Source organism: Polypterus senegalus, chromosome 1 (genome assembly GCF_016835505.1).
Source record: "Polypterus senegalus isolate Bchr_013 chromosome 1, ASM1683550v1, whole genome shotgun sequence".
Classification (NCBI taxonomy): domain Eukaryota; kingdom Metazoa; phylum Chordata; class Cladistia; order Polypteriformes; family Polypteridae; genus Polypterus; species Polypterus senegalus.
Genome location: NC_053154.1, coordinates 80,743,237 through 80,759,509, shown reverse-complemented (window position 1 = coordinate 80,759,509; position 16,273 = coordinate 80,743,237). Strand labels below are relative to the sequence as shown.

The 16,273-nt window shown below is 36.7% G+C and overlaps 1 protein-coding gene across 4 annotated transcripts in view; it reads right to left on the bottom strand.

Annotated features, from left to right (window-relative positions):
• ubap2l (ubiquitin associated protein 2-like) overlaps nt 1-16,273 on the bottom strand; it is a 230,061-nt gene that overhangs the window by 103,232 nt on the left and 110,556 nt on the right. For all 4 annotated transcript variants that reach the window (XM_039751895.1, XM_039751904.1, XM_039751923.1 and 1 more), the window contains 3 exons: nt 8,733-9,031; nt 8,301-8,473; nt 3,422-3,614 (listed from right to left, as the gene is read on the bottom strand). In XM_039751895.1, the coding sequence (XP_039607829.1) occupies nt 3,422-3,614; nt 8,301-8,473; nt 8,733-9,031 (665 nt within the window). The remainder of the gene's footprint in view (nt 1-3,421; nt 3,615-8,300; nt 8,474-8,732; nt 9,032-16,273) is intronic.

Sequence of the window (16,273 nt, the reverse complement as noted above, 5' to 3'; positions counted from 1 at the left end):
TTATCACCTAATTGCATCATTTTCCTGATTGCTAAAACGTGCACTTAGAAACAACAAGTTTTAGGATAAGCAGGAATGGTAACAATTAATGGACAGAACAGTGGGATCTACAATAAGAAATACTACCAACATCATATTTAGCACTTCAATCTTATTGTACTCTTTTTCGGCACTAACACAACATAAAACTTTTAATCTTCAACTAAATCAAAATACTGGATTAATAATACTCTCACAGTCTTATTCTTAGAGTCTATGAACCCAAATTGTTATTTTGAAGAAAAACAAAAAATTACACTAAATGCTAACCTCCCCTTCAGCAGAATTACTTAACAAAAACAATAGTCATACTGTTGACTAGTCTAGGGATGATCTGGAAGATTTTACAAAACTGCTTAAAATCTTTTTGGATTACTTTGGGGAAAAAACACAAACTACATGCCTGTGTTTAGGATAGCTTCATACATTCTTTGAAGAGCTACAAATGTTTACCAGTTTGTTTTACATATTTTATTAAGCCTCAGTTCATGGAAGGAAACTGACCATTTCCACAAATTTATAGAAGTGTATAATTTAATAACCAAGTGGATTTGGTCCAAAGACAGCAATAGTCAAAAAAAATGAAATGTGTTATTTTTGATATTCCTCCTTGTTATTTTTATTACATATCAAGGGGACACTGGTTACCAATGCTATGTCACATCAGAATCTGGGGGTTATACAATCTGTGCTAAGCATTATGTTGAACGATCATATTCTCATTTGCTTAAAAAAAAATGAACAGTCATATTTACCAATTGTGCCTTTTAAAAGGTTGATCATAAGGCAGTTAAAAATGAAAAAGCAGACATAAAACATCATGCAATGAATAGTTAAAAGAAGTATAAAATAAAAAAAAATAAATAAAGGACTGAAACAATGAAATAAACCACAGTTAATCAGATGACACCAGTAACACTAGCATTGCCTGTTGCATGTTGGAACTGTTACCTTGCTCTGCTGCACACATTTATAGTTGGGGGAGGGGAAAAAAAAACAAACCAACCTGCACAGGTCCTATTTTTAAAACCACCATCTACCCACTCTACTTGCAACATTAAAAATGCATGTGAACCATATCCAAAAACTAAATGTTAATTTGATAAAACCAAACTGCACCCACAGATATCAATTATAATATCCATGACAGTTATTAGGGAAAGAGTTCACAACTCCAAATAACCACAGGTTAATTATGTACTGCATTAAAAAATATCAAATTATTAGAAGCAACATGTTAAAAGTGCACAGGAGAAGACTTTGTACAAAACGAATTGTGATTATAACTTTAATATTCAAGATTATTCCCATCTTAAACTGTATGAGTGTGTTAACGGTTAACAGTTCATATACTTGGGAACTGAAGCTACACAACAATTTTAAGACCTATTCAAATGTAAAGATGCTAACTGTAAACCAAATGTTCTCAACTGCTGTATCATCAAATTATATTGGAAAACTGAATTCATTTAAAATATGCATGTTCATCCCTTCACAATATATTCATAAAAAACTTAGATACAACAAACTTTGCTAATTTGGAACCACAAACAGGCTATTGATAAAAAAAAAATCTTCACATTTAAAGTCATAGATCTACTACATCATTGCAAATCTTGGGACCACAGAAAAAATGAGGAAAATTAACTAGAACTGGCTTAGTTAGCCATGAACAGAAAATTCTGAACAAATTTCAAACAGTATGTTTTGCTCTATGCAGCAAACACAGGGTGAGCCAAAAAGTACCACCACATTTCAAAGGTTTATTCTACAAAAATGGTACAAGATAAATTTCCTGACAACACAAAATGATGTCTTCAAGGTTGTGGCCATCAATAGTGATACACTCTTCGAGATGAATTCTGAACGCTCACCATTTCAAGAGGAATAGCGGTAATTTCGTGGTGAACAGCATCCTTGAGGGCTTCAAGGTTTTGAGGTCGGCGTATGTATACCTTGAACATGAGATAACCCCACAAGAAGAAATCACACGGAGTGAAATCAGGTAAACGTGAAGGCAACTCGACATCGCCACGCAGGGAGATCAGCTTCCCTGGAAATATCTCCCTCAAAACTTGCATGGATCTCCACATTATATGAGCTATTTCTCCATCTTGTTGAAACCAGGCATCTACCACATCCATGTGTTCCAGTTGGGGTCACAAAAAGTTCTCTTGAATTTCAATATAAAGTTCTGAAGTCCCCCGCCTTGTAAAAGTAAATTCCTACAATACCAAATTCTGCAAAAGCTCACCAAACTGTAACACGCTCATTGTGCAGGGGTCTCTGATTAAGTTCACGGGGGTTGATTTCAGCATAACAGTAAAAGTTTTACTCATTTACACACCCATTCAAATGGAAATGTACCTCATCGCTATACATGACAATGGCATCTCAATGAACAGTTTGCAGAATGTTCACCCACAATTCTCTACAGCTCTCCCAGTCTCTCTCAGTAAGTTCCTGCACTATATTCATTTTGTATGGATGGAAATTAAGGTCCTCATGTAAAATCCTCCTCAAAGATGTGTTGGAAATGCTTAAAGCAGAAGCATGTTTTGTCTAACAGATGGCAAAATTACAGCTCAGATGTTTTCTGGCATTCATACAGTCCAAGGACATCTGCCTAAATGTAGCCACTCACTGAAGAATTGTTTTCCGATTTGGGATGTCACCATTAGGAGGAATGTTAAAGTGTGTTTGGAGGATATGCGGCATAGAGATGATGGATTTGCTGTTTTTGAAGAATGTGTCGACAGTGAAGCATGATACCAAGGCATGTTACCGACTGAAAACTACAAGGGATCGCCTATCAAAGGACCCCAACCATAACCCACTAGGCTGCCTCACAATGACCATGAGAAATGTGGTATTTCATTTTGGCTCACCCTGTACTATTGACCATCACTAGTTTAACAGTCGCACAGAATATGGTGCCAGTGTGGCACAAGAATACACATTTCCAAACTCCAAGTACACAATATTTGCTAGTTGTAAATATGGTTTACCCTTAATATGTAACAAAGGTTGGGAGCATGTGCTGATTACAGCACGTTGCTGTACCCACCACACAACGAACCACCCAGATTGGGATCCGAGGGCAGCCGTGCAAGATTGCCAATAAAGAGGCTGAATGCAGATAAAAGTTTCGAAGCTTTTATACAATCTCCTCAGTACTTTATGAACCATTTCTTCCACTACTGCAAAAATGCTGTTCTCAAATAAGACACTGTAGTAAGAAGGGTTAACAAATACATATGATGAAGGAAAAAGTACATAATATTAGCAAACACTGTTAATGTTTTAAATAACTTAAGTTTTAGTGAGCAGTGGCATTAAAATGAACAAATGCAATAAATGTACCCTTTGCAAATATGCTCACCTTGCTTTGAGTCAAATCCTTTTGCGGTGAGGAAGAGATAGAGCTAGGATACCGCCTTGTTTGCGTGGACCTCTGTTCATATAGAGTGTTTTGAGAGCTGTTCTGTTGTGAGGTATACGATGATGATGGGATGGCACTGCTTTGGTACCCTGAGTCTTGGCTCTGGTTTGTTGGTATTGTGGTTGTAGATTCACTTTAATAGAAAGGTACAAAAGAAGAACAGTAACGAAAATGCAATATCTCAAAAGTAAAGAGGAAATAAAACAATCCTTATGAGCCATTTTAGGGTCATTATCAAGTTATTGGGGGTTATTACATCACTTGAATTACTAATTCAATGAGATATTACATAGAATCCAAACTACACAGATAAGACAAATAAAAGGTAAGTTTCTTTCAACTCCACTTCAATTTTAAAATGTGTCTGAATGTACGAATCATAGATTTTATAAATATAAAATAAAGATTGCCATCTCACTGTTAACAGGTAATGTCCAAACCAAGAGTAATCGAAAATTTTTGGAACAACATTTGAGTAGGGGACACAGAAGGAATATATTTTCTGTTCCTTGCACAATAATTCAGTTGGATCAACACATTAACTTTAGCAAGTCAAAATTGCTTTATGAACTATATGTGAGGATGTGAACAAAAAAAACTACAAACTTCTAAACACTTTAGATTCCTACTTCTGTATTTCATAATGTATTCTAATGATATACCACCACAGAAATATACTGAGCCTACAAAAATGATAACCACGAATCATCATGTATGACTTGTAACACTTTAAAGGCTGACCAGGAGAAACAATTTCTTCAACATGAGGGGTTACATGAAGGATCTAGAGGACCCCACTGCTATGGGGAAACAACAAAAATGATCTTGAAGCTTGCGTATTTTCTGGGATAATGTTATGGGGAAAGTGGAAAAAAATAAATGTCTACAAATGCAAATGAACCATTTGTTTACAGATCACAAGGAGGAAAAAAAAACATTCTAAAGTAACAAATAGGACAGAGTCTAGAATACCATGGAGTTGGAATGCGGATTCTAATAATGAGGACTTAAATCTGAGTAAGATAACATGAAATTTGATCATCAAGGCATTTAGTGAACAATACCCAACCTAGAATTTCAAAATCTGCCAAAGATGAACGATCCTTCATCTTAAATATACACAGAAAAGTACCCAAGAACGGCACAGGAGGGTATGCTATACTATTCCGAGGCAATAAGTCTCACTTTAGATCTCGCTTAAATCAATATCAAAACCCAAAACAGAAATATGAAGGCATCTTCAACTGTTGCCACCATAAAGCAAATTGTAGTGGAAAACCAAACAGATAAGATACTACAGAAATTGTTATGGATTAGATGAATGCATTTTCTAAATAGAAATTAGAAAATATGACATGTCTAGATGTGAGTAACTGAACCTGAAGAAATGTCTCAATTTGATACTATTTCAATTCATAACGTTCTCCAACTCAATATCGATTTTATCTTGACCGAATTAGTGTGCACTGATATATGAAGTGGTGGCTTTTTTTTTGTAAAAATAGATTACTTAACCATGCATAAAGAACATTAATATGTAACAAATTTCAGTAACACTGTATTTGAAGGGTGTCTATATAGTGACTTCATGACATACGAGTATGTATAAGCAAGGACTGACATTTAAGAAGAAACACTTTATTAGCAATGAACAGTTAACATCAGTATTTAGAAGATGTGGAATAAAACATTGCACACAAAAAAAAAAAAAAATTTCACAGCACTGCATACATATTGGGGGGGATCCTTGTTTTAATACTTGCTGTGGCATCTACTTTAACAAAACATCTATATTTAATCTTGCAAATATTTTAAAGTTATCAAATAATATTAAATAAAAGCTTCTTAAATGTTATTTAATAACCAATTTGAGTGTTATGAATCTCTATGTAGACACCCTCCAATTGTTACCTAAATCTATTCATGTATTGGGCATTTAAAATACAGTAATCCCTTCTCGATCGAAAATCCGCGAAGTAGAAACCATATGTTTGTGTAGTTATTTTTATATATTTTAAGCCCTTATAAACTCTCCCACACTGTTAACATTATTAGAGCCCTCTAGACATGAAATAACGCCCTTTAGTCAAAAGTTTAAACTGTGCTCCATGACAAGACAGAGATGACAGTTCTTTCTCACAATTAAAAGAATGCAAATAGATCTTCTCTTCAGGAGCAGAGAGAGAGAGAGCACGCAAAGAAAAGCAAACAATCAAAAAATCAATACGTGTGCTTTTAAGTTTGCCGCGGCATTTTTTAGAGGAGCGTCAGTATCTTCTAAGCAAACAGCCTCTGTGCAAACAGCCCCTCTGCTCACATCTCCTCCGTCAGGCGAGAGAGAGAGAGAGAGAGAGAGAGAGAGAGAGAGAGAGAGAGAGATTGAGATTAAAGCAAACCATCAAAAAATCAGTAAGTGTTCTTTTGGAAGCACCGCAATAAAGCGGCATTTCTTAGAGGTGCGTCCGTATCCACTAGGCAAACAGCTTTTGTGCAAACAGCACCTCTGCTCACAGCCCCTCCATCAGGCGCAGAGAATGTCAAAGAGGGTGAGATAGAGACAGAGACAAGCAAACAATCAAGCTCCGCACGGGTGCATATCTTATAGCATTGAGGAGTTTTAGTTAATATGTAATACATCCTCTGATTGGGTAGCTTCTAAGCCATCCGCCAATAGCGTCCCTTGTATGAAATCAACAGGGCAAACAAACTGAGGAAGCGTGTATCATAAATTAAAAGACCAATTGTCCGCAGAAATCTGCGAACCAGCGAAAAATCCGTGATATATATTTAGATGTGCTTACATTTAAAATCCGCGATAGAGTGAAGCCGTGAAAGTCGAAGCGCGATATAGCGATGGATTACTGTAAATGAATTAGTCAAAATTAAACACACAGTGGGGAGACTAATGTATTTCTATAATTCTTCAGTTGCTCACGTGTTAACTGTTGCGTTAAATCATTTTTCAAAAAGGGCCTTTACACTTCCAACTCAGACAAAAAGGAAGAGTTTAAAAATAAGGTTACTGTTGATGGCAGCATTGGATAAGTAATTTTTTTTTTCCTTTTAGTCATTGTGGCAGTCATTGTGACTGACAATGCCACTAATATGATCCTTATGGTGCAGCTTATGGAGATACTCACTTCAGCTGCTTTGTGCTCAAGCCCACGTTGGTATAGCAGGCTGCTCTGAAAATGCCAACAATAGCCTGCTTGCCTAGCCGGGTGAGACACTTTGCAAACTATTAGCACCGAGGCAGTATAGTTAGCATAAAGAAAAGCAACGTGATTGATGCAGTCACATGATGAAACATTTATTGGAAATGCTACAAAGGTTTCTGAACAGCAGCCAGTCATCAGTGAAGCACTGCATACTGTATTGGCAACAAGGTTGCTCTACCTATAACTGGCATGCAGCACATTTGTCTGCAACACAGTTGTTTATAATGTATATGACATGTGATTTTCACTGAGGAACCTGCTGCCCTGGATGTTTAGCTGTCAAGTTTGGGCCACTCTCTCCGCTGCCCTTATTTTTTTCTTATTTGACCTTAGTGGCGTGGTGAAGATAAAGCCTAAGTACAATAACTTCAATCGTTTGCTTTCTGGTTGGTATAACATTTGGCAGCTCAAAAACTTGCATCATTTGTGGAAACCCCTTTTTTTCGACAATGGTACAGGGTTTCATATTTTTACATAAAAACTGCTGTAGATTGTTATTTTTTTGGGTACAAGGCAAATTAAATGGAAGCTTGGAGCTGCCTATGCTCTGCTCGTTTGGATGTGGACTAAGATTATGTTTATGTGTGACATCGGAAAAAATGACATCTGAAATTTGTTATATTAAAATATTTAACTTCAGAGATGAACAGCTTAGATATAGCTTTGCTTTTATTCAGTTGTTCTTTACAGATGCTCTGTTTGAATCTGTAGGAACGTCATTTTGTAGGGCTCTGGCAGTGCTCATCCTATATCTCCTTGCCCAGTGGAGCAGCAGTGACACTGACCGCAGCCAAATGCAAAACTAGTGAACAAACAGTCAGAAAAGATGAGGGAAAATGTCTGTGGACTCCACCTGTTAACCCATTCCCGTTTTATTGTTGCCCCTCTAGAGCACTTGTTAATTTCAATAACACTAAAGCAACTGAAACCGATTAAAAACCCCCTCTGCTACTTAACCAGATCAGTATCCCACAAGTTTCACTAACCTGATGCTATACCCTGATTAAAAAGTATTCCTTTAATTTTTGGGACAGTATATATTAAAACTATTAAGTGAAAAACCAAACAAATGTTCTAATTCTGAACTGCCTTTTCTTAGCTAAAATATTTGATTTGAAGTGAACTTGACTTGACAAGAAGAAAGTAGCTACTAACTAAAACATTTTCCTAGTATATTACCTTTCATTTACAGAATGGAGTTAGAATGTCCCTCCCATCGCACAGCATTTCTATTTTAAGATGTCAAAATCTAGAGAAAAATTTACTGGATTCACAAACTTATTCCCACTTCTTCAAATTAACCCAACCTCCACATCCTAAATTAAATATATATACCTTTTAATAATAATATACCATACTGTTAAATGTCCATCTGCAACAGGAAGTCACTTATCCTTTTGACACTGCCCTTGTTCCTTTAAGGTTGTATGTCAATTTAGTAGCCCCACATTTATGATTTAAACAGAAATTCCATAAGTCACAAAACCAAGTTACATTGTTATGTGTGAAATTCAAATTACTTGCAAACTAAAAATCTTTGGGCTCCATTTGTCTTGGATTATTTCCACGAAGAGAATACTGATGTATGGGTGAAGACTTACTTGGCTGCACTTGTGTAAGGACTATTTTGGACTTGGCTAACTGGAGCACTTGTGACAGGTGTAGTCTCATATTCTGGTAGAACAGATTCAGGTCCAAAGTCCATTGCCCCAAACTGTAGATTAAGCCCACCAATATCTGATGTGCCAGGCATTTCAACTGCAGAAGACGGTATCTGCAAAAAAAATCAAAAATCAGTATTTCAGTGACATTTTGAATAATGCTTCCAATTATGACTTAAGCAGTCATTATGAAAAACTTAAATTATAACAGCAGCAGCAGGGAACAATTTAAATACCACCTTATTGTTTAAGAATGCACATGACTCACCTCAAAATACAGGTTAAACTGAAGTTTGTTTCTTCATAACTGTAAACTAACTGCTTTATAGCAGTTAAAATGTAAAAGCCCTATATCTAAAAGATCTGTTCTACCTTAGTAGTGATCGCTGTCCTCTTTTTCTGCTGTTTCAGTTTATGTTGTTGTGTGGGTTGTGGACTAGAAGATTGGTTGTCAGAAGACCCTGGAGAAACCTGAGGTGCTGAGGAAGAGATGCTCTTAGTTGGTAGAGGGGAGGAGGAAGGAGGCACTGATGCAGACGGCAAAGGGGCAGAAACAATCGAGGAAGGTTTCTCCTGTTGCATATATGCTTCCATTATGCTGGTGGTCGACTGATAAGACTGCCTCTTGCTGAAAGGATTATGGACTGATGCATCGGACTGTGTCTTGATTTCTACGAAAAAAGAAAGTTTTACACTATTAAACAACTACATAAACTAAAGGCTCATTGGAAAGACGCAGGAAGTTGGCATTAATGGGAAAAATGACTGCAAAATAAATACAGGACATAAAACAAGGTTGTTCAAACAACTTTTGGAAATAGTAAAATAAATTGAAACAAATAGGACTGCACCAATACTATTTTGAGTCTATACCATTTACTTAACATCGTAGGACAATATCAAGCACTGATACGAGTTTTTATTAATAAGACTAATGCTACATTTTCAGGAAGAAATAGAACAGTGAACAAAACTTTGTTTTAAGAATGAAAATACATTTTATAATTTAACATTTGCAAAAAAAACCCTGAATAAACTGAAATTTCAATTAAAATAAATCTGTAGCATAATCTTGGAAAGTAAAATGAACATCTAGTTTAACTAGGTTTTTAAATAATAGAGGCACAATTAAAAAAAAATCTGATCTATAGCAGATTAGTCTGTTAATTAAAATAACTGTGCATGCATCAGTGGTGTTGGACATACACAGGCACTAACAGCAGATCACATTCGTTATGTGGGTCCTTGTACATACAATGAGACAGTGACTTCAAGTGCTGCACAAATGATGTAACTAAATATACTAAATGCTGCACTGAGATTGGCCTTAAATATTACCTAGTCGTTTACTACTAACAAGGATACAAGCTAATCCCTCAAAATTAAAAGTAACTTAACCTAGAAGTAATAAGTTCACTGATGTTTAAATTGCTAGTGATGAGATCTATAGAAAACACATCTTAAAATTTCACCTTATTTGAAAACCTTCCAAACCACAGACACAACCTGTGTTTTGCATTTGAGGTTTGTTTGAAGATATGGTGTTATCAAAAATATAACCAGCAAAATTTACATAAGGGTTTGAAATGTCATGGCAAAACACATGGAAAATTCAGTGAGGTAGTAGCAAATTAAGGGACACATATGTAAAATTAAACATTCAAACATTGCAAGAACTGTCAATCCATTAACAAAAGGATCTGGAATACTGAAGTTTTGTGATTTGGAAAACTAATCTATCCTTCTTGTAATAACAATTTTATTATTAACAAAAGTGTTACTGAAGTTCTGAGTAAAATCTGGTTGCAGCCTCTTCCTGAGTATGCATCTTGCAGCCAAGGTTGGCCTAGCAGCAAATAGTCAAATCCAATAACACAAAGCTGAGTGGCAAGATTTGCAACTTTGAGGCGTATTTCCAATTTTGGAAGGGTTGTACAGATTAATTTCATATATATTCCACCTATACAAGTACAAATGAGTAATACCAGAGTAAGAGTAATAAAATTATCACAAATACAACTAACGTTACCTGTCAAATTGCCTACTGAGAACACAAAAAAAAAAAATGCACATTTTCTTTTGAACATGAAGGTGACATGAAGACAGTGAACTATTCAATAAAATGACAAAACCAAGCAATTATGAATGTTCACATAATTTAAATTTAAAGACTGTGTTGCTTAAAACTATAAGCTGATTTGCATGTAGAACAGATTTAAAGATTAATATAATCAGATGATATGTAGGAAATAAAATCTAAAATTGTTTCACTGCATTGTTTTTAGATGCATAATCTATGTAAAAATCACAATTTAAGGTCAGAAAGACTTGGCTTCCTAACGCTCACTCACCCCTCCACCAAGTTTAAAAGTGGGGCATGCTGCAAAATAAAACTGAACAGGACGCTATTAAATCCTCTGTCCAAACCATTCTTGAGGGGGGCACCAATGTTTGCAACATTCATGCAGGTACTCTACTACCCTATTCCAATTCAGTGAAGCTTTAACACACTACACTGTGCAGTGACAGCAGGTAGCGAGAGGGATGTTTGAGTTCTTTTGTAACGTATTATGTCTCCTGCCATTTATTAATAAATTTAAAGTTGCTTAAAAAAAAACGACCACCACATTAAACACATTCCAAATTCATCTAAATGGATTATGGGCAGTTTGTATGCATCAACTGTATTGTTGAGTTTTTCAATGCTAAAAAATGGAAAATTCTTGAATGGCCATGCCACTCACCCAATTTAAATCCAAATAAGCATACCTTCCATATGCTGAAGAGAAAACTTAAGGGGACTAGCCCCCAAAACAAGCAGGAGCTGAATATGGGATGCATTAGAGGTATGGCAGACTCCAGAGAAGATACTCGGCAGCTGGTGATGTCTATGAAACACAGACTTCAAGCAATCATCATAGCATGCAAGGGATATGGAACAAAGTAATAAAAATGACTAATATATCTACTACTGATATGCCACAAAGATTATGGTGCCCTGAAATGGGCTGGCATGCACAAAAAGTGCTGTAATTTTTGCATGGTGAGTCAAAATATATAGATATACTCCTAAATTATAAAAAGTCTGCAGTGTGTACTTTAATCACACCTAAACTACTTTATTGTGGAGTACGGAGGTAAAGACAGGAAAAATGTCTCTTTCTCACAAACACTATGTAACACACTGTATAAAGCATTACCGTAGATCCCGGAATATAAGCCGAGAATTTAATCCTAGATGGCTTGGCTTGGAGTTTGGGGGTCGGTTTATACGACGAGTATCGTTTCAGATTCAAGATTTCGAGCGCACTGCTGGTTTTGCCGCTGAATACGGAAGTAAATAATGACGAAACCACAGAGCCATCTTTCAGATGAAGAAGTAACTTTGCATGCCGGTACTTTAAATTAAATAAAGAATTTATTCAAAAAAGTGTTTTAGTTGTTGATTAATAAAATTTATAATAAATTATCGGGAAGTTTAAAATAAAAATTTTTGCTTTGACTTACGACCAACATCTTGCGTTACGAACCGAATGCGGTCACGTGTATTCGCTTGCACGATTGTAAACAAACAACCGAGAGCATTAGTAGCGTCAGTTGGAGCCCAGATACATGTGTTTGTGGAAGTAATTTCGGTCACTGCAATGATTTACATACATATATATACACATATATACATATACACATACACACACATATACACATACACACACATATACACATACACATACACATACATACAGTGGAGGAAATGATTATTTGACCCCTCACTGATTTTGTAAGTTTGTCCAATGACAAAGAAATGAAAAGTCTCAGAACAGTATCATTTCAATGGTAGGTTTATTTCAACAGTGGCAGATTGCACATCAAAAGGAAAATCGAAAAATAACTTTAAATAAAAGATAGAAATTGATTTGCATTTCATTGAGGGAAATAAGTTTTTGAACCCTCTAACAAAAAAAGACTTAATACTTAGTGGAAAACCCTTGTTTGCAAGCACAGAGGTCAAACGCGTTTCTTGTAATTGATGACCAAGTTTGCACATTTTAGGAGGAATGTTGGTCCACTCCTCTTTGCAGATCATCTCTAAATCCCTAAGGTTTCGAGGCTGTCTCTGTGCTACTCTGAGCTTGAGCTCCCTCCATAGGTTTTCTATTGGATTAAGGTCTGGAGACTGACTAGGCCACTCCATGACCTTAATGTGCTTCTTCTTGAGCCACTCCTTTGTTGCCTTTGCTGTATGTTTTGGGTCATTGTCGTGCTGGAACACCCATCCACTACCCATTTTCAGTTTCCTGGCAGAGGGAAGGAGATTGTCGCTCAGGATTTCACGATACATGGCTCCGTCCATTTTCCCGTTAATGTGATTAAGTTGTCCTGTGCCCTTAGCAGAAAAACACCCCCAAAGCAAAATGTTTCCACCCCCATGCTTGGCGGTGGGGCGGTGTTTTGGGGTCATAGGCAGCATTTTTCTTCCTCCAAACACAGCGAGTTGAGTTAATGCCAAAGAGCTCTATTTTGGTCTCATCAGACCACAGCACCTTCTCCCAGTCACTCTCTGAATCATTCAGGTGTTCATTGGCAAACTTCAGACGGCCTGCACATGTGCCTTCTTGAGCAGGGGACCTTGCGAGCCCTGCAGGATTTTAATCCATTGCGGTGTAATGTGTTTCCAATGGTTTTCTTGGTGACTGTGGTCCCTGCTAATTTGAGGTCATTAACTAACTCCTCCCGTGTAGTTCTAGGATTCTTTTTCACCTTTCTCAGAACCATTGACACCCCACGAGGTGAGATCTTGCGTGGAGCCCCAGAGCGAGGTCGATTGATGGTCATTTTGTGCTCCTTCCATTTTCGAACAATCGCACCAACAGTTGTCACCTTCTCTCCCAGCTTCTTGCTAATGGTTTTGTAGCCCATTCCAGCCTTGTGCAGGTCTACAATTTTGTCTCTGACATCCTTGGACAGCTCTTTGGTCTTTCCCATGTTGTAGAGTGTGGAGTCTGCTTGATTGATTGATTCTGTGGACAGGTGTCTTTTATACAGGTGACTAGTTAAGACAGGTGTCCTTAATGAGGGTGACTAATTGAGTAGAAGTGTCTAACCACTCTGTGGGAGCCAGAACTCTTAATGGTTGGTAGGGGTTCAAAAACTTATTTCCCTCAATGAAATGCAAATCAATTTCTATCTTTTATTTAAAGTTATTTTTTCGATTTTCCTTTTGATGTGCAATCTGCCACTGTTGAAATAAACCTACCATTGAAATGATACTGTTCTGAGACTTTTCATTTCTTTGTCATTGGACAAACTTACAAAATCAGTGAGTGGTCAAAAAATTATTTCCTCCACTGTACATACACCTGTATCACCTGCTGCAAGTGAGGATTCTAGGCCAGCGTTTCCCACACCCGGTTCTGGGGACCCACTGTGGCTGCAGGTTTTTGTTCCAACCAGATTCATAATCAGTGACAACACCTGATAACATTGATCTTATTAGCTGGTATTTTTTCTCTTATTCTACGTTCAGAAAAGCAAAGCAGCATGCTTTTTACATTTATAAGACATTTAGAAATATATTTCTGTTTTTACTATTAATTTAAACTTGTTTGTTGATTTCAATATGTTCTGCACTCTCTCTGTGCAGTTTTCGCCCTTCACTGTATCTTATTAATGACAATTAAAAAAAGAGCACAGCAGACACCCAGACAAACAGGCTGCAACTGCTTTGGCGTCAGACCCATTAAGTAGGAAATAATGGATTAATTAAAAAAATAGAACACCTGGAAAAGTAGAATGAAACTCTAAATGAAAATATTGATAAAAAGAAAAAAATGTTATCCCCCATATAAATGCTTGGAACATTTTTTTTTTTTTTTTTAAACCAAACAATATAGAAATTGGAAAACTGTTCCCAAAACACAACTTAGGAAATAAATTCTGCTTTGTTACAGCTGATTTGTTATACCAGTTGTGTTACTGACCTTTAAAGGGGAATTGGCCTGTTTCAATAAAATATAACTTAGTGGAACTTAAATTTGAAAACGATTGGGCTGTTTCGTCATTCTACTGTACACAAGAGAAGGTTTTTAGTTAATTTCATTATTAATTCAAGATTTATTTGAATTGAAAAATTGTTTTATTTTATTGAAGTGCAATGCATATTGCCCATTAAGTACACTTTCAATTCATTAAGTACACCACACTGAATATACTGTACAGTAAAATATGCTATATAATCTACTATAAAATCCCCCCACCATGGTATTACAACACGATTTGTATTTGTGACTGTGTGCACAATTAAAATCAATATTTGTGATTAATTAGACAATTAAGCACCAATGTGTTTGATTAAACGCAGTAACAAAAAAAAGCTCATTTCACATTCTTAACATAAATATATTCAAATATTTTGCTTAAAAATTCCAGGTGCTTTTATTTAAACTATCACTGCTTTTACTTTTCGCACTTAATCTGTAAAGCATCAAGCGCATATGACATGTGCACTGTGGGTTAAAAGGAGTATGTAAACACAAATTTGACTTCTGAAAACAGTCTTTCCCAAAAATAGGATTCTTTGTGTGCACAAAGTGACATCAAAATGAATGCAAATCTAGTGACATTTCACAAAGCTTGTAATGCAGCATGAAATGCTTTATAAATACAAACCGGATTCCAAAAAAGTTGGGACACTAAACAAATTATGAATAAAAACTGAATGCAATGATGTGGAGATGGCAAATGTCAATATTTTATTTGTAATAGAACGTAGATGACAGATCAAACGTTTAATCCGAGTAAATGTATCATTTTAAAGGAAAAATATGTTGATTCAAAATTTCACGGTGTCAACAAATCCCAAAAAAGTTGGGACAAGTAGCAATAAGAGGCTGGAAAAAGTAAATTTGAGCATAACGAAGAGCTGGAAGACCAATAAACACTAATTAGGTCAATTGGCAACATGATTGGGTATAAAAAGAGCTTCTCAGAGTGGCAGTGTCTCTCAGAAGCCAAGATGGGTAGAGGATCACCAATTCCCACAATGTTGCGCAGAAAGATAGTGGAGCAATATCAGAAAGGTGTTACCCAGTGAAAAATTGCAAAGACTTTGCATCTATCATCATCAACTGTGCATAACATCATCCGAAGATTCAGAGAATCTGGAACAATCTCTGTGCGTAAGGGTCAAGGCCGTAAAACCATACTGGATGCCCGTGATCTCCGGGCCCTTAAACGACACTGCACCACAAACAGGAATGCTACTGTAAAGGAAATCACAGAATGGGCTCAGGAATACTTCCAGAAACCATTGTCAGTGAACACAATCCACCGTGCCATCCGCCATTGCCAGCTGAAACTCTACAGTGCAAAGAAGAAGCCATTTCTAAGCAAGATCCACAAGCTCAGGTGTTTCCACTGGGCCAGGGATCATTTAAAATGGAGTGTGGCAAAATGGAAGACTGTTCTGTGGTCAGGCGAGTCACGATTCAAGTTCTTTTGGAAATCTGGGGCGCCATGTCATCCGGACCAAAGAGGACAAGGACAACCCAAGTTGTTATCAACGCTCAGTTCAGAAGCCTGCATCTCTGATGGTATGGGGTTGCATGAGTGCATGTGGCATGGGCAGCTTGCATGTCTGGAAAGGCACCATCAATGCAGAAAAATATATTCAGGTTCTAGAACAACATATGCTCCCATCCAGATGTCATCTCTTTCAGGGAAGACCCTGCATTTTTCAACAAGATAATGCCAGACCACATTCTGCATCAATCACAACATCATGGCTGCGTGGGAGAAGGATCCGGGTACTGAAATGGCCAGTCTGCAGTCCAGATCTTTCACCTATAGAGAACATTTGGCGCATCATAAAGAGGAAGGTGCGACAAAGAAGGCCCAAGACGATTGAACAGTTAGAG